At 35.3% G+C, this 26,985-nt stretch overlaps 1 protein-coding gene across 1 annotated transcript in view; it reads left to right on the top strand.

The window, feature by feature from the left end:
- PLCE1 (phospholipase C epsilon 1) overlaps window positions 1-26,985 on the top strand; it is a 138,037-nt gene that overhangs the window by 68,527 nt on the left and 42,525 nt on the right. Inside the window, exon 4 of the mRNA XM_056494713.1 lies at window positions 18,980-19,296. Within this exon, the coding sequence (XP_056350688.1) occupies window positions 18,980-19,296 (317 nt within the window). The remainder of the gene's footprint in view (window positions 1-18,979; window positions 19,297-26,985) is intronic.

The following is a 26,985-nucleotide window of genomic DNA, read 5'->3' as shown; positions in this document are numbered from 1 at the left end:
AACAAGATGACTCAAAAGTCATCTCTTAAAGCTTTGGTTTTAGGAAACAAAGTAGAGAGAGAATAAAGTTTTGTAGGATGATGCTGTTTTATTTCTTTCCAGACAAAATTTTTTGGATAAATTCAAAGAAATACTGTACAGGTTACATAGCATATCAAAGATTCTGGTTTTGTTATTTGGGTTTTCAGGTATTTGCTTTTATAACTAGTGAAAAATACTTTAGTATTGATCCTATAATGATGAGAAATGTTTCATTTGATGGTTCATTTTGTATATTTATAGTGAGATATATAATTAATAAAATTTATATTTAAAAATAAGATTGATTTTAAAGTTTTCTATTGCATCTCCTTGGGCATCCTTATGTTATCATATTTAACATGAATTTCATGAAAGTCTTAAGTTCCTGATTTCCAGCTAGAAGTTGGAAACAACACTAAATTGTAATTCTTCCAATTAAGAAAGAATATGTCTGTGTTGTCAATGAAAAAATAATGGTGTGCTGGCCAGGTCCCATGGTCATTCCTTCTGTAGAGATTTTTCAGACAAGACGTATATTCACCGTATAAACAAAGTGTCTCTGAGTGTACTGCTCGCATTCCAGTTCTGCACAGACCTCTCTCAGACTTCCTGGGGAAATGGAGAAAGCTTTCTTGTGGCAGCATATTGGTTTTCTTTCGTGTGTACTCTAGCAAATTTCATAACTAACTTTTCGGTGATGTAGTCCTGCTGCTTGTAAAAGTGGTGTAAACTCTGTGTAGACAAGGGTAAGGTTAGAATGAAGAAGTGATAGAAGTGCCAGAGCCAGGTACTGACTATGGTTTCAACTTACTTTCTGAACACAGATGCAATCTGAGGGCTATACTGTCTTTTTAATTCCTCCTGTTTGTAATTTCTTCATGGTTAATAACATTCTGGAAGCCTCAGGGAAGTTTTCCTCTACTTTGCCTCTCAAAGAAACTTTTTTGGATGGTTGCCTAAGTCATAGCCCTTTGTCCCATTAAAGCTAATGCTATTGCCTTTTACTAGAGTTGTTAGTGCAGGGAGCATAATAGCTGTAAAGGTAGTGATTTTGCTAATAAAGAAACCAAATTTGTGGTTTTTGTAATGCTTCAGATGAAGTTTCCTAAAACAAAAGTAATTCCATTTATTACTTTTGGCCTGTTTAAACAACATTGATATAAATATAACTTGTACAAAAGCCTGAGTGTAGGGTAACTTATTTCTTAATATATTTAAAGACAAAAATCCAGCAGAATTAAAATCACTTTTGTTTATAACGCTGCTGTCAAAATCAAATGCTTTTAGTCTTAGCAGGATGTATACTCATCCTTAATTTCTAAACTTCCTTCCATTTGAATCCTAGTGTTTCAGCTTTTATCTGGGGAGGTGGGAAACCTGACCTTTCTGTGAGCCAGCCAAATGCATGTCTTCTTCATGGCTTACACAAGGCATGTCAGTTATGCATTTTGCCACAGTTTGTAGCTTTAAACTGAGCAGCTGTTGCCTGACTGTTAGTTTGGACAAGTGCAGCGTGGAGACTTTTTGTGGAAGTACCTGCTCTTCTGGCATTTCAGGAGGAATCTAAGATTCAATGGAAGGCACATTTGCTGGTAAGATTGCCCTTCTGTGGATCGTAGTACCCAGTTCTGATTACATGCAGGGAGTTAAATCCAAGTGATAGCTTTATTTCCAGAGAAGTAAAATGCGTGACAATTTTCTAATCTTACGTTAGATCTGTAATGGCTGCATTCAATAATAGTACTGTAAGGGCACAAAACTGTTTCTAGGTGGAAAATGAAGTAAGGATTTAATATAAGCAATATGAAATAATGTTGTAACTGTTGTAATATTACTGTTGTAATATTTTGTATTTCAGCTTGTTTGAAATGGAATGCAATATTTTGAGTAATTTAGGCAAATTACTTTGCATTTATTTGTTTCACATTGCCGCTATTTTGATATTAAATTATGATGTGGAACATTCCTTTGTTTCTTATTCTACACAAAGGAAGTGTCTGTTACAAAATTGCTGGACAAAATATGAATTTCAGTACTTTAAAAAGTACTAGAAAAAAGTAAGTATATTTTTCCTAAGTATATAAATTACTCAAATGTTACAACTTAGTAACATGTTTTTGAATGTTGCTGTTGCTGCTTTTTTCATTAGTGAGCTTTTCTTCCTGGATCTTCATTGTACAAGTTTATAACTTGCTACCAGTTTTTGTTTCACGGTTGCTTAAGGGAGTTTACTTTTTTCTACCTTTCCGAATGACATGCATGTATAGCAGCATGTAAAAGCAATGTTTTGCTCCTAACTGGTCATAAGGAAACACCTCTATTTCCATGGCATTTTAAAGTGGCATCTGTAACTTGAATGAAGGTTCATAATATTTTACTCTGTGAAAGGAATGTCTTTTATGTGCTTAACTCTCCCATTTCCCTAATCTGGCTGTTAGTTAAAGGCTATGACAAACATTCACCATTCAAAGTGATAGTACCCCATTGCAATAGGAAGGTTGTCTTGGTTGTCAACACTGTTATTCTCACCTCAGGGATTTAGACAGCACAGAAAAAAAGCACCCTGATACCGAGTGTGTCTGTATTAATTGCAAAACAATGGTAGTTTTGATGTCTCTATTCAGTCAATGATAACAAATTGAGATACCTAGAAGTATTACAAGAAAAGTAGTGAAATTTATTTTAGTTAATTTCAACTCAGACTGTGCCTTTTGTAATGTTTTTAGCTTTGATTTGAGGCAGAATAGTGTAAGCATTTTTCTAAAAATTAAGCTGATATGAGGATTTTTCTTTGGGCATGATTGGTTTAACTTTTATTTAAGAGGATTCATATTGACATAGTTTTCAAATGGTTAAGTATTTGCTTTTGAAATACTAGTTATGTACCTAAAGCATTGCTACATATTTTAGTAATTCTGAATAAGTAATTTGCCAGGAAGATTTATCAAGCACAAATTGAAAATGTTTCAAAGCAACAGTAGAAGAACTAGGATACAATTTGATGCTAAAAGTACCTTTAATTTTTTATTGAGCTTAATTGTAAGGGCTTTGCACAACTCTACAGTAATTGCATTTTTTTGTCTACATTTCTCATGGTCTTAGTGAGGCAGATTTCCTGCACATTTTCAGCTTTCTTTGTAAGTGTTGACATCTTCTAGCAAACGGATAGATCTGATGCTGTTGCATTAGATCTCCTCTCCTTGCCCCCATCCATGGGCTGGAATGGTGTCTTCTGAGAGCATTTTTCTTTGAGGGTGAAAAAGAATTCTCAGTCTGGAAAAGCTATTGCTTCAAATGCCTTTTATTATGTTACTGTTAGCTTTAGAGAAGATTCGATCTGGAGTTGTTCACCTGTATTTGCTTGTTCAAATTTAAATTGCAAAGCTCAGCAGAGAAACACAGCAAAATGGTCTTGTGGAGGACCAGGACATGGACTAGATGATCCTTGTAGTCCTTTCCAACTCAGCATGTTCTGTGATTCTGTGGAAAAATTTCTTTAACATAGATATTTCATTTCAAAAGTGTAACTTATTCTAAAAATTATTATACAATTTTTTCAAATAAATTCCTTTTCTTATGAGTTTCTAGAATTTTCAAGTTGGAATTCAGAAGAATTCAGATTTGAAGCATCATTAATCTTTGGGACTTTATTCTGAAAATAGGTATAGCTAAAAAGAAATCTTTTGCCCGTATTTGCTGTGGAGAGGTAGTTCTGTTCTTAAGTTGACATAGGCACTTGGTTGATAAAATGTAATTAACATTTTAGGAGCTTATTTGTGGTATCATAATTTAAAGCACCATGAAATAGTTTTGTTTTTATTTAAGTTGAAGTGTCTTAAATTTGGAGAAAAATAAAAAAAAAGAATCTTAGAATTTTCTTCTTTCTAGCTTTTAGGTGTTCATAATATGCAGTTCTGTAATTGCCGTGAAGTAGAAGGAATCAAATTAAATTGCATAGTTAATGTCTACCTCATAGCTACAGTATTTGTGGATATAAAATAGCTCCTAGTAGCTACTAACAAACCTTTTAAATATGGATTGAGCACAAAAAGGAAGAGGTGCTGCTTCAGGTACTGCTTGAAGGTGGTGGTAGGATTTGCGTACAAGGTCGGTCTTTGGGAGAAGACTTCAGGTAATTTCCATAACCATATAGAATGAATTTCTCTAAAAAAGACATCAATGAAAAATGAAAATATATTTTGAATTCTTGTTTGCAAAATAGAACTAAAATGGTGCCAGTAACTAGGATTTCTGTTTACTTCCAAACACCCAAAATATTATACTTTCTTTTGTTTAAGAGGAAAAAAGAAAATGACAGATCCTTCAAAAACCAAAACTTTTTTTGAACATGAAATACTGGAAAATATTTCAGAAATCTTGAGCAGGAAGAAAAGGTTTAGTGATTGCATGGATGATGGTACATCAGATTTGAAGGCAGGAGGGCAGTAACAGCATGTTGTTTGGGAAACTAAGAAAGCTCATAGAATTACAAAGCCTGATGTCAATGGAGACATTTAGCTGGTCTGACATCTTTCTTAGTTGTCTCTGTTTTAAGCTCAGTAGTTGAAAGACAACTGTGCTACTGTACAGCCTTCTGAAGAAGCCTGAGAACTACCATCCATCCACATGCCCAGCTTTCACAGTGGTCATTGGCATTCCAAGATAAAGAGGGATGGCACTTTTGGTTTGAGTTTGTCTGTCAAGGACAACCATTTGTTCTTGCTATGCATTTTTTCTGCTGGATTTAATTATTTAAAATCTGATTTATTTCCCCTGTTGAAAAGTGCTTAAATATCTACTACAGTTGAGTTTCCTCTTTCACTTTATTGAACTGAAGTTACGCATTTCTGATCTAAATCTCTTTCTCTGGGTCTCACTATTCAAGCCTGGAATAATTTTATAGCTCTCTTTGCATACTCTGTAGTTTGTGTCTTTAAAAAATACAGAAAAGATAACTGTGTATTATTGGTATCATCCTTGATCTATGCAGGGGGACCTGTTTTTTACAGCCCCACCTCCTAGAAGTTCATAGAAAAAAATTGGTTTTAGAGTCCCATCTTATTCCTTCAGAGCCGTTAACTTTAGGAAAGCGAAACTCCTTTTCATACAGAGGATTTGCAGTTCTTATGACAAGAATACTTCCTATTTCCAACAGACCTATGTGTACAATAACTTGACTACTTGCTTTTCTGTTGAAGTCAGGTAAAATGCTTAACTGCCATGGAATAGTCCTGGAATAATTCGAGTTGGAAGGGACTGTGCTGGCCATAAAGACAAATGTGTCTTATTTCCCTAGTTGTTTTATTTTCTTGCTGCATAAACAATATTGTTGTTGGCTCTAACTCCATTTAAAGCCTTAACTGAAATACAGGTAGCAATAGCACCACAGGGAAGAAAGTGTTCATTTTTGCTATATACTTTTATGGAAGGAATGAATTGCATTTGAGGTCTTTAGGTTAAGGGAGATTTCTTAAAATCTGAGGAAGGTACTAGTTTTGAGTTCGTTTTCAGATGGTAAAATCACTAGCTTTCAAAGTTTGCCTGTTAGGAAAGGACTGCAAACACCCTTTCTAGTATAATCTGCTAAAGCTTAATGACAAAGACACAATTCATTAAGGAGTCTTGTGACTGTTTAGAACAGCTTTTATGTAGCAAGTGTATTAATCCTGTGAAAGCCACATGTAATAAATACTTTCATTTTTTTTACAAGACAGCTAGTTTCAACAGTATAATATATATAGCTATAGTCTGTTTGAACACAATCTTGTATAAATGTCTCTTTATTAATTTACCTTATGATGCCTGAATGAAATAAACTAAACAAAAACAATTATAGAAAACAATTGCTTATTTAGCTGTTTATAGCAGGGCTTAGTCTAAGGAGAGCTATAGCAATTTACTAGCTAAGTAAAAAAGCTTGCAAGGATAAGTAAGTACTTAGAGCATTTATATTTGAGGTAAGAAGAAGTAAGTAATATTGAGGCAAGTCATAGATGTTGAGATTGTTTAGACCTCTATTATGAAGTTAAAGTTGATGTAATACTTTGTGTAGTCTATTGTTTTACTTCTTTTGGCTCAGACATGTGCCTGCCCTGTTCTTTGCTGTCTGCTGTATTCCACTAATCCCTCTCTGGCTTAAACTCCTGCATCGTAGAACAGATTTCAGTTCTAAATCTTAATCACACAGGCTCCTCAAATCTGTAATTTAAAAACATATGAAAGAAAGAATCAAAATATTTTCAGCTTTGACTTTTTGGCAATTCTTGTTATTGCGATGACTTTTTTCATTAAGCTACATAATATTTTTGATGTCTCAGTGCTACAGATTCTTTCTTGGACTTCAGAGTTTTATTAAGCATATCAGCATTTCCACTGGTAGCTCACCTGGCCATGTCTCTACTGCCTGGCAGTCATGGCTCTCTCTGAAGTGGTGAGGTAGCCCACGGTGCCATTGGTCCTTTAGTTCTTGATATAGCCACTGAATGTATGTGACTGTGCATTTGATGTGTTCTGTATGTCTGTAGAAGGACCATGATTATATTGACCTGAGTTTTGCTGTGTATTTCTTTTTTGGGCTTTAAAATGCCTCTCAGCATCCTTTGAGTTGTGCTTCTGGCACAGCCATTGTGATTCCAGAAAGCTTGCTAAGAATAGCTGGCTAGTAGCAATACTTTCTTAAAAGAAAAACTGGCATGATATAATACTTATATAACATCATGAATGTGACTTACTATGATGGGAAGTTGTAAATTCATGTTAATCCTTTATAAAAACAGCATATAAATTTTCCTTAGTTTCCCATCAGCTTCCTGATGAGAAAAATCAGCTTTTTAAGGATGCGGTCTGTTACAATGCTTTTGAAAATTTTCTGGTAATTGGCATAATTAGATGCTTGCATTGAAAGACAGCTTTCAAAATTACCTTTTAAAATTTGGAAATTCCATTCTAGAGTAAGTAAACTCATTACAGAATACTTTTTTCACTCAGTAAATTTACCCATGGTAGTTGGACTTTGCCAGGTATTGTACTACACTGGAAACTTGCATTGAAATTGCAAATAAGGAAAAAATGTGAGACTAAGAGGATTGCTACTATTCTAGGCAGAGAGATTGATTTTACTCTTCCTGAATTATGAGAGGAAGTAGTTTACGAAAGAAAACAGCTGAACTGCTTCCTTTCTGAAAAAAGAGAAAAAACAACTGTGTGGCAATAATTTTACGTTATTCCTCTGTAGTTACAGATTTTCCATTTTTAGGCTGGTTTCCTCAGTTGTATTTTTATCCTACAGAAAAAAATACTAATTTGACATATTGTATATTTACAATACATATTTGCCAATGAGCTTGAGGAAGGACTGTGTCTGGGGAAGAGAAAAAGAACATAAACTAATCCATGCTAAAATAAACAATAAACATGTATTAGGAAGGCCATCTGTGTTTTACCTGTGTGGATCCCTTTGCGTTTTGTGCATTCTACATGGAGTGCTTTCCAGGTGAATTTGACTAACTGCATTGGCAGACTCCTCTGGAGGTTCCCACAGCTTTTATCTGCTGTGTATCTCCATCTGCTTGTTTCTTTGATATTGCAGAATCTATGTGGAAGAAACATCTTATGATACTACAATTTTTTTTTTCCTTCCTTTAAACTATCTGTTAAGTAACATACCTTTTGTCCTGGGGACACTCAACCAAGGATATAAGTATCCATATATAGATATAGATATCATATCCATATACAGCCCATAATACTGTATTTCTGAGAAATGGCTATTAATACCAGCTTTGAATATAGTCCACTTTTAGTTCCAACCACAAGGGAAAAAAAGTAAATAATATGTAGAATACAGTAGTCCCAAATAGTCTAGTTGGCAGGGTCCTACATATTATCTAGTCCAACTGCAGTAGCTAGCCATAATTCTTTTAAACTAAAAAGATTATGCTTGTTTTTATCTAGAAATACACATAAGGATTACAGCAAGGGCATCAGCTGTGATTTTACCTCTCTGTTTCTGTGTAGTGTAAACAGGACACAGACCAAATGGTGTTTTATAGGCAGACACCTAAGGAGGAGTAGCACAGCTCTGGCTGTGTTGGGGTAGAGTGGAGATAGCTGACCACTGTGCCAGTGCCCTTCAGGACATGCCAGAAGAGCCATGGATTTGCTGCACAGCATTCCCAGTGGCTGCAGGTCATCATCAGTTAATGGCAAATTCATTTTCACATCTTCAACATCTCCCTCTCTTTTTGACCAGTTTCAGTGAATACTTTTTTAGTATGTCTTAAAATACTTTAAAGCCATTTCTTTAATAATGAAGTGCGAGTGCTGAATGGTTGTGAATTATGAGTGTTAGCTTTGCCCTTCACCCTTTTACGTAATCCATCAATTTATTTCCAGTTCATAATTTTTCTCTATTTTTAGCATCTTCTTCAATTAGTGTCCTTGGTTCACTCATTTATTCTTGTGTGAGAGAATCTTTTCATTTTTTCCTCATTCACATTGTGAATTTTGAACTAGGAGGTATAATTACTACAGTATTTTTTTTAGCAGCATAGAACTCACTGTTCTTATTAATTCTTTGTTAAGTATCTTTATAAATTGTAGTACTGTCTTTAACAGTACTTTGAAAGGCCATATTGTTCTTTTTAGGTTCTTCCTGCTGTATACTGCTGACACAAAACTATTATCACAATAGTTTTGTGGTGTTCCATTGCAGGTTTTTGACTGATGCCTTAATAAGTCATGCAGTTTTCTCTGATGTGTCTTAGGGCATTTCTATGTGGAAGTTTTTGTTTAAATACAGGTATATTCCTGGATTTTGTTTTTGTTAGAAATCTAAAAACCTTGGATATCAAATTAAATTAAATTATAGCTGCTACAATAAATTTCCTATTCACAGAATGTTCTCATCATCAGGGAATATTCAGTGCACACAGTAGAGTCAGTAATCAAATCCTCACCAAAATGAAGTGGCGAAGGTGTGGATTCTGTAGAGGTTGTATTTATATTATTCCAAATGTAATATAAAATAAGTGAAAAATGTTGCTTAGCAGATTATACAAAGGTATTTTGTACACAGGTGTACAAATAACAGTATCTGCTGTTAGTGGTTCTGTTCTCTATCCATTTCCTGTGAAGTATATGTAAAGTATGTATCCATTTTCTGTGAAATATGTAGAGGACAGCTCTCAAACAAACTAGTGTTAGGAACAGATTCTGTTTAGGTAACTGCAGAAAGCAAGCCAGAATGATGAAAACTCTGAGCTGATTGAACATTTTCCAAGTGTATTCCATTCCTTTAAAATTCTTTCATTGCTAAGCTTCAGGGCTTAAATTGGGAACATGTAATCAAGTGTTGTTTTTACTGGATGTGACTTGGATTAATTTTGTTCCAATAATCAGTAAGAATAATAACCAAAACACTTATGCAGCAGATTTGCCTGCTCTTTGGTCTGTGTGGAAAATCTGGTAGTGTGTCTCATGCACCCGTTTGTCTTTCTTTTGAAGATTCAAAAGGCAAGAAAAAGGAGCCTTAAGTGTTGTATACTTACCAGATCTTACTTAATTCTCATGTTATTCTTTGATATAATTATACTTAAAATTAAGTTCTCAGATTGGCATTGTTCATCTTGTACAGTAACACAAGTGGCAGTTTTGGTATTTGCTTCACTTCGTATGACACTGAAGCCATAGGAAACATTCTTACTATTTTTACCTTGAAGGACTATATTTAATGATTGTTTCCCTAATTGAAGCACTTTTCATTTGAATAGTTATTTGAACTTGTGCCATTCCTGTGCGGTATTTGGGAAACTGGACCAGATGGGAGCCGATAACTCCTCTTTCCCACCTATCCTTGAAGAGTCACTGTCATATATAATCTGGTCTTCAGGATAAGACCAAAGTAAGGAAGATGATGCTTTTTACAAAATGTATTTCTGAGGCTCTTAAAGCCAAAAAAGAGTTTTAATTTCTGCTTGTGGCAATTTTTAAAGGTTGTGCAGCAAGGTGCAAACTTCAAGAGATCATTAATTAAATGCAGGGATTGTTGATGTCCAAGTCCAGAGCACTCAGGCTAGAAGAAATGCCTCAAGGCTAAGGCTCTGAAACACTGAAAATGCCTCTTGTTCATTTTTACAATGATTAACATTATCAATGCTTTATTTTTCTGCAGCTACAGTTTGTATAGTCTTTGAAAATTAAAAAGTTCCTAAAACAACAACAAAAAAGAAAATATAGAAAATCAGGGTCATAAACCCTGGGTTTAAAGGGTACCTAGCTTTATATACATCTTATTTTGAACATCCATAGGTGTGTGTATATATATTCTCAAGTTACGTTTTTGCTTGTATTTTCTCCCATACTCACTGATTCGTAAGAGTTCATTTTTAAAATTGAAAAGCTTCTGTATTACATAAATGGAAAAAATAGAAATAAGATTAATTTTTAGTGTCCTGATCAAAATACTCAAATACTGGAACCTACTTGAGATTCTTGCATTCTGTCTAATCACTGGAAATTTCTCCATTTCAGCATTAACTCAAAGTTGTATGCATTTTAATTTAATTTTGAACAGGAGCTCCTGCTTTGATTTTGGACATGGTTTGTATCAGTTTTGGGAGGTGAGGTTAAACCTTGAGTTCTGCTTTAACTCAAGCAGTAACAAATTCATTTTGCAGCAAGAACTGTACAGTTCTTTTTCTACAACACTCTTTTCTTCCAAAGTAAACTCATAAATCCTCCCTTTTGACCATTTTGTTCTTATGGGCTGGAATTTATCTGGCAATTTACATGTACATTTGTTTAGCATTTGAACTTAACATTCCATATGCTATGCTGTATTTATATTCAGATCTTAAAAGGTCTCAAATACAGATGCTGCAAGGGAGTCCTTCTGCTGGTGTGTTGCTCAAATCAAAATCCTACTAGTCTACCACTGTGACAGCCTTTAGGAGAAAGAGTTATGAAATATGTTTGAAAGTGGAATATTTCTGAAATCACTCAGGAGTTTTGCAAAGGAGGGGATTCATTAGATGGGATTTCATTGCAGGAAAATAATGAAAAACCCGAAAACACTTAAACAGTCTCTTTCCAGCCTTTTCACATATCTGTTACACTGTGATATAAAGGTGTAGATTTAGAAGATCAGTCATTATGGCCCAGAATCCCTTCACCCAGCCTTCCTGATGATAGTTGCCTCTGAAGGAATGGAATCTTGTGATTGGTCTTGCACAGTGCGTGCTGCAGCATGCCACAGCAAGACAGATGGCATGCTGGTATCAAACAGCTTTTGGCAGCTAAATTTCAGCCAGCCAACCAGACATTCACAGTCTATCTACCAAATTATAATTAAACCTTCTTCTGGCAGGTCTTCTGAAATCAGGATACGGTTTCATGAGTTACAGCAGTAGGTGAAGGTCCCCTAAAATAGCAGGGCGCAGGTGGCCCATTGCCATACATGTAGACTTGAAGCAATAAAGCTGCTTTCTGACTAAACATGTAGATGGTGTAGATGGATCTCCTCAGACTTCTGGCACCACTGCTGATTCATCTCTCCATAATGTAAGTATGTCTGTGTTCAGCCAAACCCTGTGTAACACAGGGTGCCCTTTGTATCAGAGGTGTCCATTTGCTATCCTGTTAGTCTCGAGGTCGTTTGTTACATCACGACCTTCAAAGCCTATTATTTCTGGTGCAGAAGAAATGTTTACTGGCTGGGGTTAACATGCAAAAACCACATTGATTCTTATGCAGATATTCTGGAGCCATTCCTAGTTGTACTTTTCTGCATGAGGATGCAGTCTCAGCTCTTTGCTAGCTGCCTCGAAAATGGAAAGGAATTGGAAAATCAGCATCAAATTGGATAAATTTTGTCCTGATATCTTCTGATTTTGCAAAGTCAAAATTAATGTTATGCTGCTACTCATTATATCTTTTTTCTTGGGAATTTACAGCCAGAAGAAAACCCAGTGGATCTATTTATTATGGACAGGCCTGTCATTGTTTTTATCAGTTGTAGCCAGTACCAGCCAACCCGCATACAGAGAGGAAATGGTTGGTTAAATGTGTTGGCAGTATATGGTAATTCAGAGACAAGCAGCCAAGTTCTCTTGTATGCTGCAAAATATTTCCATGAATGACTCAGTCTAGTGGAGTGGTAAAAGCCCTTGGATACACTTCCAGAAATCTGAGCAGCAGTGTGGATGTAATTACACAGGGCAGTGTAGATGTACACTAGGGATGATGGGAGCCAGCCATGGCAGTTGAGGTGTGGTGAAATCATGGTAATCCTTTCATATCTTATGTCAGTGTTCGGATTTCACAGGATATTCTGAGTTGGAAGGGACCTGGAAAGATCATTGAGTCCAGCTCTGAAGTGAGTGGGCCATACAGGGATTGCACACGTGACTTTGGTGTTATTAGCACATGCTCCAGCCAACTGAGCTAATATCAGTATATCTAGCTTAGAACCAGGATCTTCTAATTCAGCCATAAACAGAATAGGTTTTCAAGCTCATACTTACGGGTAGGAACTTCTGAAAAATGTAAGGGCTGCTATGTAATTAATAAATAGTTCATGCTGATCATCTTTAAATCTACTTTACAGTCTGAATTAATGTTTTGATGTGCATAGGTTTTACTCTGTAAAAATGTTTACTCAACTTTTTTCGTGGTTAAAGAAAAAAAAATTATTTCCCATGCATGTGAATCTAAACTGTCCTAATAATTATGTCACTTTTTTGGACAACTTAAATTTGTTTCAAGTCAGAAATTGTATAGGCAGGTTGTATGTCTAACCATACAATACTTTCACCTTTTTATTTATGAGATTTCATGTGATTGAGGCTATAATTGTGAAATTTTAAAAGTGTGTTCAGAGTCTGGTTTTCAAAACTGAACTCTTTGCCAGTTCCTAAAGCAAGAAGTGATTTTAGGAGTAAGTGACTGTTGTTACAATCACTCCCTATCTTTCTTTTTGCTGAATTCCACTATGCAGTCAGTTCATGAGTCAGGATTTTGTGGTATATAACATAATTTAATTCATTTATACTTCAACATGCTAGTTGCCTTTTAAAAAAAATCCTCTCCAGGGGTTTCATAAATCTGTTCAGCAATAAAATCTCAGCCTCAGTAGAATTATCTGTGTGTTTCAGGGTGTTCTAGTTCCAGCAAAATTCTTTTCTACAGGTGATTTCTACCCTTTTTCTTTTCTCTTTGTGCTATAGAAACTATTGCTTCTTTTACCTGGTCCAGTGTGGTAACTTGCTGCTGCTCCCCAAGAGAAGATCACCTTCTCCAATGTCTTGCTATTACTATGATTGAATTAAACTCAAAGCAGGCTTTCTTGAACTAGCTGTGAAGTTTGCTGTTTCTATTCCAAACCTGAAAAGAAACCTGTGCCATCAGAGTGCATCAGTAATATTACTTGGTCTAATAAAAAAATAAATAAATTTTTATAGACTCTAGTTCATCTGCTTTTCTTCAGGTTATCTCTGTGTGTTCTGCTTGCTGATGCTTAGGTTATAATGAACTCCAGTTTTATTTAGTGTAAGTACCCTGTAGATCAAAGCTCCCCTGCTAATAATAATTTCCAATGTGTGCTGATAGGCAGTTTTAAGAGGTAACCCATATTGCTAGATTTAGGTATATAGAGAGAGAACTTGTGCATCTTCTCATTCTCTGGTTACTCGACTCAAAAGCAAATTTGAAGACAAATCGGATCTATTGATTTCAGCGGTTTCTACAGTGAAATTAAACTTGAAATTGATCCTGTTCTGTGTCAAGCTTTCCACTAAGTTAAATATCAAGCTCTTTAATAGTGGACTGAGATATTTGCAATCAGAATAGATAACGGTGAATTCATGTTCATTAAGGGAGAGAGAGAGGTATTTTTAATTAGATAGAACAGAAACAGGAAATTAACAAAAGCTGGTTGGTTTGGTTATTACGGTACCAAGATATGTTGCATCCAAGAGACAGCAAAATAATGCTATCCCAGTTAGGCTGATCTGTCCTTGGAGCTGGTGTTCAATTACACTGCCAAATATTGCATAGATGTCTTCTGCTTAGGGGAGCTTTTATTGTATTTTTCCTTTTTTTTGAACTGAACAGATCTACATTTTATATATTGCCAGCTGTTCACTTGTGTCTATTTCTTAATTATTTTTCTGTGGTCAGTTTTTATTTTCTCACTGTACACATAATCCATGTGTTCTCTTAAAGCGTGTGAACAATTTGGAGGATTTCTGTAGCATAGCTTACTAAAAAGGCTTCTATTATAATCCATTTATTGCACACATTTTAATACCAGCAGAAAAAATTATTCCTTCAAGATTTTTCTATACTTTCAGTTACATTAGTATAATGTCATGGAAGCGAAGTCTATCATCAAAAAACTGTCTAAGTTAAAAGATATTATAATAGGTCGAATAATTACTTTTATTCTTACAGGTATTGAAACCTTTTTTTTGCTTTAGAAATTTGTCATAATCACAAGACCTTTGCCAGTAGCCTTCTAGACAGTGAGCATGTTGTTAGTGATTGTAATTTTCACTTTACTGCTTTAAAACTGTTTTTTGAATGTAGAGAGAGAATACTTTTTTTTTTTTTTAAATCAAAGTAAATGTAGAAAGAAAAGGACCTAAAAATAAAAACAAGACAGAAATCCAGTTATTGATTCTTTCAGTTCATCAAACCTCGTTGAAAGTAGATTTTCATATTCTAGGCAGGCTTACTCTTTTGAGATTGCATTCATTTAAAAAAAGCAGTGACTTTTCCCTGGCACTCTGTATTTTTCTCCCATTCTTAAAAAGATTCTTTTGTTAGAGAAGAGACCTCTTTGTTCCTGTGGGCATCAGCAATGATTAAGTCAGTCCACAAGTCGTTTGTTAAAGCTAAGCAGAGGTTATCTTGTTTTGATTAATAAAAGGAATACTTGCTATGTTAGAGATTATCTGCTTCAGCTGTTTATCAGCAGGATAAGCAAAGCTACCAATTTAGGCTTTAGGTAACTCCAAGTGAATAGTCTGGGTCCTCATTTTTTTGTAGTATTTTTAGCATTAACTTGATGTGATAGAACACAAAAACCCAGTTTCATTTAGTGCAGCAACAGTAGCTAATTTTAGTGAGGATTGTATCTTGCTTTAACTGTTAAAAAAACTACTGTGCTTTTGGCCTGAAAGAAGTTCAATTTTGCAAGTTACTATAAGGACCTGGCTGTTCTTTGAAGTGCAGAAAGATACTATGGGTTTCCTGAAGAACATAAACTGACAACACAAAGCTCGAGGATTTGTGTATTAGACTGGATAAGGAGTTTTATAGCAGAAGCAGATCTGTTCCTGGAGTGAAAAATGGTAGAAATCTGAAGCATACATACACAAAAAACTGAAAAGATAGTTCAGGGAAAATAACTAGTTTAACACAGGCAAAGAGACAGAAAAAGGAATGGACTTTCATGCAGAGTGTAAATCATGGAAGGTGGTGAAGTTGAGAATAAGGATCCTGGATTTTCTATGATAAAACGCAGAAGACTGGAATGAGGAAACATAAAATATCTGAATCTGGAGAGGTAAATTATGCCAACAACCACGACTTGCAAAGATGTGAATTATGGAAGAATTAAATATTTATAGGTGTAGAAAAAGTCAACAGAAAAAAGTTATTCTACTTACTTAGATAAGTTATTTCTACTTCTTCAGTATTTATAGCCATACTTTAACCATGAGCTGTGTGCCTTAAAATTTCTGTTCAGCATGTGTTTCACTCCTTGGGTGTCAGCTGCATTTTTGCTGCAGCAGCCTGTTCCATGGGCTCTCTCTTTACAGAGAGAATTTACATAAATTTCTTCCAGTTTACTGAAGAATTGAGAAATGCTAGTTTGAAATTCAGTGTTTTGAATCAGGAAGTGTTTTATTTATTTTCAGTCTTCTTTCAAATCCAGAAATACTAGTGACTGCTCTTGAATCATCTTGGCTTAGGTTCCATGAAAAGATTTTCTTTTTGACAGCTTCATTTTTTCTGTTACAGTGAAGCTGGTTTGTGAAGATTTAATTGTGAAAGATGATAGTTTCATTAAAAGTAGTTATGCTAAAGGTATTCAAAAGCCCTGCACTAGCTTTCTGCTGGATTTGATCAATAGGCAGTCTAGTGAAATCCAGTTCTAATGAGATATTTATTCCTAGTGGTTTCTGGCAGTATAGAGACTTGCTTTAGAGCCAGCCTTAGCTACAATCACTTTGTAGTGTTGAGCTTTGTTCTTAGGTCTGAGAGGTTGTACCAAGTGGAGTCTGAAGGGTGATTATACTTAAGCAATGTAATGTGTAAAAGATCAGGATCAGTGATCTAGCCTGTTGCAAATTCAGTGTCAACTTTTGCCATGTTTTGAGGTCTTTGTGCCTAGTGTTGTTGATACTGTGATGGAGATGGTGAATTATTAAGAATGCACCTTTAAACCTCATCAGCAAGCAATGTGCTGCAGAACAGCTCATCTTCACTCTTATGTTGTCTCTCTTTCATAGTCAATAGGCACTCCTTACAGAGTTATATCTTCCTTTCCTGCCATATTGACAGCTATAAGGTATTTACAACTGTACTTACCAAAAGATGTTGCATGTGCAAAGTACCAGTATCGCTGTGGTGTTGCACATATGACATTGTCCGTAGTCTTGCTCTGTCTCTTGTGGTACGTGGTCACCTGCAGCCAAGCCATGATATGAGCTGTCTGGGCCAACTGTCCTTTCTTGACCTCAGTGCTTGTTCCAAAGACTGGATGCTTCTGACAGCTACAGTTTTTTACCAGTTGGGATGTGCTAGTTGCCTTCTGGGAGTGCATCCTCTGGTGCAGTTTTGTCTGAAAAGGATTCACTTTTTTTGCACTAAGACTAAACTAAAGCACAGTAAGTGAGGATGTTTTAGAGATTCGCTTCAGAAGTCCATTTGTGATCTAAAATAAATGTGCAATACAGACACAACCAAACACCCTCAGTTTCAGTGGTGAGACACAGGGGAGGCTGGTGCAGGCTGTGCTTTCTCTTCCTTGAGTGGGAAGAGCTGTCATGCATGTGGAGTCAGTGAGGCACTTTGACATCTAGGGAGCAAATAGGTGTTGGTGGGTGTTTGTGAGATGCCTTCCATATCATCCTCTTACTGAGATAATGCTTGTTGTGAGAGTGACAGTTCAGTCCATATATGTAAAGCATGTGTAAATATATAATCCTTCTAATATAAAATGAACATTGTATATTGCATTGTTTTCATTTTGGCATAAGCTTGTGTTCTGTTGCAAAGTCAAGAACAGTGCACACGAGCTTTTAGTGCTTTTTATTACAAAACCTCTCTGTGCAGACTGAAGCAGGAAACAGAATTGAAGTCTTACAAAGAATTGAAGCAAACATGACTGAAAGAGAGCCCAGAAGCTCACTGCACTCCACCTGTTGCCCAAACCAGCAGTGACAAGTCAGTGGTGTTCTTAACTGACTTTTCTGCTTCAGTCTTTCCTGCAGGTGTTCAATGACAGAGGTTTCTCAATATCTGCAGATACTGTGCATTACTTCTTCATTATCACTGAAGTTAAATATGTTCCCCACTATATAACCAAGATACTGCTTGTTGCAAATTAATCCCATTACGTTTTTTGCTTGCTAGTCTAGACGGAAACAATTTGTCTTCGTTCTTTTAGAAGTCTCTTCTGTATTTGAACATTTCTCAATAGATTCTGTTAGCCCAAAGACTTTATTTTGGGCTACAGTGATTTATCATTTGACTTTCAGTAGAATTAAGAGTATTCAGAAAAGCCAATTTTCTGTCTTTTCAGTTTCCCTCTGAATAGTTTGCACAAAATGACTGAGTGGAAAACTCATGTAGCATATTTTATGTTTCTTATAAGTGACTGAATTTTAATTAGTCATTATGAACTTGGGTTTTTTTCTTTTTTAGAGAAAAGAAACTACATTTGCACCATTTGTCAAGTGAGAGCTTATACATATATTAAAAAAATTGGGTAAGAGATAGATCCAGGGTGTACTTCCATTATGTGTGGAAAAAAATCTCAGAAGATATTTCATGAAACAATGCAAAAAAAAATAAGCTCCTTTTTCTGAGAATGAGGAAGAGTATGTAATATGAGGCTATGGATGTTTTTACATTTTAGTAATTCTTGAAAAATTTTTCAGAGAACCCATTCTAAACTTATCTAGTAAGAAGACTCACTCACTATTTTGGAATCATTGTTTTGATGTTTCATGCTTCCCACACGATCTTAGAAAGCTTGCCTTCTTCCTTCTTAGGAAAAGTTTTATTTTTCCAGAGATATCACTGCTGGAATATTATAAAACTACCATGAATGTTTTGTGTCAACAGATAAAACATGCATACTCCCAAATATATGCATTTTCTGAGAGGAATGAAAAATATTTTGTAGCCTTGGACATTTGGTTTCACGATGCAGCAAGCTGAGCTACAATTTATTTTGTAGCAAGTGGATTATGAAGAAAAATGCCGATGCACATGGATTTTAAATTATCATTATACATTATTTTTTGTAGGAATAGGGTCTCAGTGACCCAGTCAAGGCCTCAAACTGCTTTGCACTGTCACTGTTATATGGAGGCAAAGCAGAGGCACACTCTGCCAGATGACCCTTTTATTTGAGGCTGTGACAAGGCCAAGGGTGCTGGAAGGTGTTTGGGTGTTTCTGGAAGCAAGTGTGTTTTGGTGGCTTTATGATCTCCTAACTCTAGTTGCCCTCCATCTAGCCAACACAAGTTATAAAGACAAGCAGAAAAACCCCACGTAAAGAACATACTAGGTTGTTTAAATAGAAAGTATTTAGAATATAGTGCATTGCTGCATAAATGAATGAACAGTTCAGCAAAACCAAAATACCAAGTCATCTTGCTTTTGCACAGCACAGTCCAAGAATTAAAGGCAAAGGCCAATGACTTTTGTATTTGTTTTGTTTTAGAACGCCAAGCGTGCACAGCTATGGCTGGCTCCAGCGTCCTTGCCTCCAGCGTGGCCGGTATCAGCAAGGAGCTGATCGAGCTGCAGCACCTCATCCAGTTCCCGGAGGAGGTTGCCAGCATTCTGACTGAGCAGGAGCAGGAGCTCTACCGCAGAGTCTTACCCATCGACTACCTCTGCTTTCTGACCAGGGATTTGGGTAATGCTGAGTGTCAAAGCAAGCTGCCATCTATCAAGGCATCCATATCCGCTACTATTCTTTCTTCTCCCAATGGTGAACATAATGCTGTAGAAGATCTTGTGACAAGGTTTAATGAGGTAAAATAAAACTTTTAAATTGCTTTTCATAAGGGTTATTACCTGATGTGTGGGTTACTTTCCTTTAACTCTAAGAGCTGAATTTAGCTATAACAACAGATTTTTAAAATATGAGTTAAGATGACCAGGGGTTTAGCTAAATAACTTGTACTGAACTTAATAGAAGCTATGTGACTAATTTTCTCAGTGAGGTTGGGAAACAATGGCCTAACTTTTTCTTGCATATTGTAAAGTAAAGATGAAGAAAAAAAACTACAGACTTCTAATTCTTTGTATTTATACTGACAGTATGGGGCACAGTTTCAGTCAATTTATTATTTTGTTTAGGTGTGGGAGTTCTATTCCTTTGTATTGGATTTTTGTAGACCATGCGTGATCTTAGGAGTCAGCACAGAAGTATTACAAACTAGAATTTTCTGTATTTTCTGTAATATAACTACACTAATCTATATTATGTATTTATTTAATCACTGTGTGTGTCTTGAGCATTGTTATATAAAGTGTCACTCAGCATGACATCTTCACAAGCCAAATATTGAGTTCTTTATTGAGATTTTATTTTGTTTTTAGGAAGGTGGTCTTCTGATGAATTTAATAGAAAATTGATTAAGGATTGAGAAAAGAATAAAAAAAATCCATCCAAAATCCCTACTCAAATCAAAATCAAACCACTTAAATAAAAACTCATGTTTTAGCTGCAGAAATATGGAACAGCTGTTTCTTCTTTTGGGAGGGTGAACTATTTGCAGTGTTAGCAGTTTCTAGAATTGTAGAAGTGGAATAAAGTGAAGATAAAGTTGACTTAATGCTTTTTTAGTTTGCTATCCAATGCATTCTTATGGTGGGTGAGATGAAAATCTTGCAGGTAACAAACCAAAATTAAGTAAATATAGAAGAATATGTATTAACCTCCAGTGAACTTCCTGTGTGCTGGGCAAAGAAGAATCACTGAGTGACTATTTAGCATGTTTCAAAATGTTCATTATTCTTGCATGTTACTGAGATTTATCAACTAAAATAGGGTAAATATATTGTCTTCTCTCACCTCATTCAATTATGGGAACATACATAAAAGTTGCAACTACAATATTCAGTCTTTAAAAAGAGACTAAAAATAGTTTCAATTAGGTGCAGTAGCAGTACTCAAGAACATGCTGTCACTGGTGTGTCTGGAGAGCTGCTGACCCAGCTGGGGCCCTCCTTCCTCTGGGGCTTCTCTTACAGCAGTCACTGGATGACGCCAGGGGACACGAGGTGCACTGGCCAAGCTGGATTACAACCTGGTGAGGCACAATGCCAGGGCAGATTCTTGAGGACATGTAGTCATCAGCTGTACAAATTATACTGACCATGATTGTGTTCTGACATTGAAGGGTCACAGGATTGAAAAGCTAGTAGGTCCTGAAGAAGTCTTGTCAGAAGTGACTGCGTCTGTTCCATACCAATGACAATTTTAGCATTAAAGTTGCCTTTTGATAAAACAGTCAGCATTATCTTTTAATCTTAGAGGTTTGTGACTCTACAGTTTTTGCTGTCTAGTGTTCCTTGTTTGGTAATGGTGCAGGATAGTTTTTTATATAATTTGAATTATTTCCCAGATATTCAGTGCACAGATTCTTTGGTATTTCGTGCAATAGATTATTTGAAGTATAATCTGGAATAACTTTTTAAAAACGTAGATGCTATATGTTTAAATGGAGTTATAGTACAATATTTACTGCTTGTAATAAATCACTGTTTTGCTATATGCTTTATCTTATTGTGGGGTATATCAGTTGCCATAGCCAATCATGAGCATGAGCTCTCAAAACGTCTTTGTTTATAAATGGAAAGAAAATTCTTGTACGAAGAGTCATGATTTTGTTGGCAAAGCTCAGTGAGCACTTGCTGATTTTTTTGGCATTGCCTATAGAAATACTGAAGTGTATTTATAATGTGGGAGCCAAAATTACTTTTAGGATGACAGGCTTCTGATACATGATGGGGAAAAACAGTTTCATGTCATTGTTCTGTTAAATAACAATTATATTATTTAGAGTATTTTTCATAAAGCAGTATACTTTTTAGTATTTTTTTCTGACGATACATATTAAGAAGGAACTTTATGTAAAATGACAGTCAATCCTGAAGATTTTGGGATACATGTATTCAGTATCACCAGCTATATATAAAGCCTGTAGTCTTTAAGGTTTGATTAAAAATGTAATTGCATAATAGTGGAGCCTTGGGCACAACACGTACTCATCGGTGAGACACAGCTCATATTCATTTGCTACTAATAATATCCAATTGATCTTAGAGTCTTGTCAGAGCAAGACTGTAGACCAAGCTAAAGACAGATATTCTTTCCTGTTACTAAATGTAATTAAAAGCTGATTCTGAATTAATGGCTAGTGTGGGAGGATTCGAGTGAAATACAGTAACATCTACCTTTACAAAACTATTGGCTCTAAGTCTCTAAGACTGTGCACTTAATAGTAGTAGTAATATATTTTTTTGCTCTGATGGAGCTTTAGCCATAAGAAGTTTAGTTTTCAAGGACGTAAAACTGTAGGAAAAAACTATTGAGATTCTGCAGAGTTAGGAGAGCCCTGGCAGCTGGGAAGTTAGGAAAATGGTACCTAAGTGTGTTTTAGGATCCTAACAACTGTAGCATACCTTTTTCCGTCTCTCTTTGTTTCCTACTGTGCCTTTCTCTTCATTTAGTTCTTTTGTCTGATTCTTGTTTGACATGAATTCACCCTGCTTCTTTACGTGGAGTGACATGTGCTCCTTCCTCAGTGTCATATGCCAAAGTCTTCCTGAGATTCTGTTTCTTTTTCTGTCTCTTTACCCCCCCAGGCTCTTGCACCTTTATGACTGACTCCCAGCCACTCTTCTGCCTGTCACCAGTGAAGTAACCACAGAGACACAAGCACAATGTACATGTTGTTTATGTTTATGTCAACATTTAAAATAATTTCAGTCATTGCTTTATATAAACATGACAAGAGTCTTTTGTAACTCGATCTTTCTGGCTTAAGCTTCAAGTAAAAGAGAACCAATAAAACCTTTAAAAAACTAAAACATTTAATTTTCCATGCTGAGATATGTGTACAGAGCAATTGAGAGTTCTTAGATTGAAAGTTGCACCAGATTAGAAGATCATTCAGACAGCTGACGGAAAGTAGTCCCACTACTAAACTGAAAATACAAAATAAGAAATCAAATGCATAAGGTGATTTTTTTGAAAGATATGGTTACCAAAAAATAAGCTAAAAAGGTAAAAAAGTTTGAACAGTGTTATTATGGCCCTGCTACTGGAGTGGGTTCATCACTCACTAAATCATTCTTAAAATCAGTAAAGTTAATTAAAATATGGTTACTTAGGACACTTAGTGATGTTAGTTTTATTTTTAATGGTTAAATTTTGAAGATTTTTTTCATTGTTCATTCAAAATACAAATTTAAACCTCTCTAGCAAAACAGAGACATATCATTTTACTGAAATAATGGAATGTAAATAAATATTGTACTCTGTCTCTTAGTTCAGCATTTTTTTGCAATGCCTAAATGGGTTTGCATAATGCTTTTAAAAAGATTGTGTTTGTACAAATATCAAACTCTTTCCAGTCCTTGTTTGGAATAGTGTTTAATCAGATTTAAAATGGTAAATGTTCTCTGTAAGGTTATATAATTTCACACAAGCATGTAAAGTAAACCATCTGTTCATAAGATATGCAATTTAAAATATTCAGATTTTAAAAATGCATCTGAAAATTATTTTGCATATTATACCAGGAGCCAAAAAAATTTAATAACTAAACTTCAATGAAACCCATGTAAAAAAAATCCAGTTCTGTTCTATACACAGAACTGTGTATATATACACAGATATTCATCAATATGCACTGACAGATTTGTGCAGTTAGCAGTGCAGAGGAACTCACTGCAGCCAGCTATTAGTGCTGAAGCTGCATACTGATAGTGTTTTTTAATTATTGTTTGTAAAGGGAGAAATTGAACTATCCTGGTACACTAAGAATTCTGCTTTTAAACAAAATAATGTTTTTCCCTCAAGCCATAATTACCATATGATATCTGATGAAGGTTATTTTTCATGTTCTTCAGGTTTCATTCAAATTTCTTGATTTTTATCAAACAAAATTACTAAAACCAGAATGGCTTGGTTAAATGGTTATAGATTGCCATGCTTATCCTTTGGATACCTTAAAATATCTTCTTTTGTATGCAGAGACATTTTATACACATACTTTATTTTGTCAGTATTAAAGTTTCTTGCTTTCTTGCTCCAGTGTAGGCAGTATTTAAATCTGCTACAATTTGTTATAGAAAGATATCCATGGTTAATTTATGGTAGGAGTTAAAGAAGGTATGTACTGTAATCTTACCTTGCGGTAAACCAGAAGATTTTGTTTTACTTGCTAGCGATAGTAATTGTTAAACTTCAGGCAGGCAGCTGTGTTTGGTAATTTCACCTCTGAAAGCTGCATCTGTCAAGTACTATGAAGTTCCTAAAAATATAATATAAATATAGAAGACATAATTTCTTCCATGTAGCATCACCCACTGAAGTATGTAGCTTGGGAACTGCAGTAAAATTTTACAGACTGAAGCACTGGCAAAATGAGTGTAAAACACTACAGATGATAAAACACTGCACATTGCAAGTGGAAATTATTTCCTCCCTCAATAGCACCACTACATTTGCATTCTCATAAAATATAAAAAATAAATTAATTCCCATTTTTAAAAATCACATAATACATTCTCTAGGAGCTATATAGAGGATAGTAAAGAATTTATATATATATATGTATCAATATAAATGACTATATACTCATTTATATATATGAATTATCATAAACTTGAGTATGAGAAGACTGAAATAAGAGAATAAATGAAGAAAATCCATGGCAAATTTGGGGATACAGTTATAATTCAACATGCATTAAATGCTGTTGTGTACTACATGGAGCTAGGTTCCCATAGAGTGAATGATAAACAGTCCTGTAGGTTACACTTGTACAGAGATTTAAGGTCATGTACCATAACTTGAGGATCAAGTTCCATCAGGGGTGTCTCTTTCATGTCCTTCATGTTTTATTAGTAAAAGCAGCTGAGCCTCTGTAATAAGCTATATCCTGCCCCTGACAAATTGGGAGATTTTTGCCTGCATATGGATTTGAGTTGAAATCAGTGGTAGTTCAATAATTAGGTAATCAAAAACATAGGCTCATTTTACATTTTTAGTGACTGACATATATTTCTCATGTTTAAAAGTTAAAAAAAACCAAAACAAAAACAACAACAAAAAACCCCTGAGTAAAAATATGCCTTTCCTAAATACAATAATAATAGCTAACCTGAATTTACTTGAAGTCTTTGATCAGAGTAAGATAAGCCAAAAAACTTCTAAAAAATTAGTTATTTAATAAAACAGATGTTGGTAAATTTAAAATAGTGGAGGTGATATAAAAAGATAATTTCAGAAAACCTGAAACTGTACAGATCTTTTTGTACAAATTGTAGTACATATTGCTCAGTACAGCTTGCATTGCCAAGACATCTGGTGCAGGTCCTCTGTGCTCAGATTCAGATTTGAAGGAGACTCCTGTTATCTCTTAAACTTTGCAAATGAGGCTACTTTCTGTATATCTGAACTTAATCTGGCTCAATGTTGTTAATGCTTCTATGAGGGCACCAGAAAATATTTCAATCTTAAGCAAACATGTTCAATTTTGCTTGTTTAGTACTTAATAGTAGTAATCCTGAAAGACACTAATTTTTATCCTTCTGAATGAAAAGATTGATGTTATTATCAACTTGTTTAAGTGGATTGTGTGTTAATTTATTACTTTTCTTGTGTCTTGCAATCATGTGGGTTATCGTAACCAAGCCAGGATACATTTTCTCATGCTTTTCAGACTCATCAGCAGGGCAGCGGAAATCTAATTATAGGTTTGCTGTGATGATTTCTGTTCTGAAGGGAGCTTAAAATGAGTTACATAAGCAGAACTATCTAGTCATGTGTAAAAAAAAAAAAAGTAAACTAAGGAAAAAATTATTACTGTGTTTATATGTAGATTGTGATCTGATGTTGAAGTGCTGTCCAACACAAAAACTTAGTCCAAAAAGCTTTACTGCTCATTCTGTCAAGTACTTGCAATGTATTTTGATCTCCTTGGCAAGGCTGCTCCTGTGCACTCTTTGGCTGGGATGTGCTGTGTGTGCTCAGGCACCACCTGAGACGTGAACCTCTCATGCTGCTGTCATGGCAGCTGATGGTGCTTCATGCTCAGCTCAGGTGTTCCTTGGCTGTGGTGCAGCTGGGGAGGTGGCTCTGCCGGCCAACCAAGAGGGAAGTGCTGCAAGAGGAGGTGCTGTTCTCTATCCATTTAGCTGGAGTGTCCAGAAGTCATGGCTTGCCAGGGTGGAGCTTCTCTTTGCTCTCTTCCCCCACTAGAAAAGCCCTGGGTTTAGTGACAGAGAAATCGTACCACATCAAAATAGTCTGTGCTACTTGCTTGCCAAAGTGGAAAAAGCAGGATTCTCAATTCAGCTTCCAGGTGAATTTCATAGCCACCAAGAAATAAGTACTTATAAGAGTTCTTCTCTTCTTTAGTGTGAGGTGCATCTGGCTCAGCTGTACACAGACAGCATCCGAGGAAACCCACTTCTGAACTTCCATTTCAATGAAAATTTGATAATCTGTACCTGATGTCCAGGAAAAGTTAAAATACCAACATTTCTGAAGCAGGCATGTTCATTATTTCTCAGGAGTGGTTTGTATCTTTAGATGCTCACTTCTGTCCCCTGATTCTGCCCAATGGATCTGCCTTTGCCTATACTATTTTAAAATAAAAAGATTCAGACATTTTATTTTGCTAGTTTTTATTATTTTTATTATTTTTTTATTATTATTTTATTTTATTAGTTTAGTGAAAGATTTTTAAAATGTTTTCTACTCCGCTATTGTCCTGCAAGAGGAGTGAACATGAACTTCATGGTGCCTTTTGTACCCTTCTTTTGCTCTTACATGCTATACAGTATCTCAAGGCTGCAAAGGCTCACCCATGCTGCCCTTTATAATTTTTTCTTTGTGTTTACAGATTGTAAAAGTTCCTCATGCTGTTTATAGCAGTCTTAAACTCTCTATTAAATATAATTTCAGCAAGTGGCTGCCCTAGTTTAAACGTTTCCTCTTAATGGAGAGTCTGAAGTCAGTTGTCTTTTTAGACATTCTTTCTCAATTTTGATACTGTTTTCTCTTAATCATTAGATCTTTACTATCTTAGATTAAAACATAACTGTTTAAAATTATATGATTCTTTAAAATTTCTAAAACTTTTAAATTTTTAAAACTTTTTTTAAAATAAAAGTCTATGGCCCCTGAGGGGTGAAATGGCATTTTCTGATTTTTATAAACCTCTCCTCACACTGGTATTATCTGTAAACACTTGAGTCCTTCAGGACCAAAGAATGGAACACAGTGTCAGTAAACAAATCACGTTTCTTGCCTCCTAAGTGTTTACACAATGACAAAAAACAAGCCTCCAGGGAGTCATATTGTAAAAAGAAACAGTTGGTTTAAATTAGGTTTCCATGTGAAATATAGCTACTTTTTATGGATGTTATGGGAACATAAACTGGAAACAAAATCTGCACACTGATAAAATGAAGGGTTGA

Source organism: Oenanthe melanoleuca, chromosome 6 (genome assembly GCF_029582105.1).
Source record: "Oenanthe melanoleuca isolate GR-GAL-2019-014 chromosome 6, OMel1.0, whole genome shotgun sequence".
NCBI classification, from domain to species: domain Eukaryota; kingdom Metazoa; phylum Chordata; class Aves; order Passeriformes; family Muscicapidae; genus Oenanthe; species Oenanthe melanoleuca.
The sequence above is the reverse complement of the archived record's forward strand: the minus strand, read 5'-3'. Positions and strand labels throughout refer to the sequence as shown.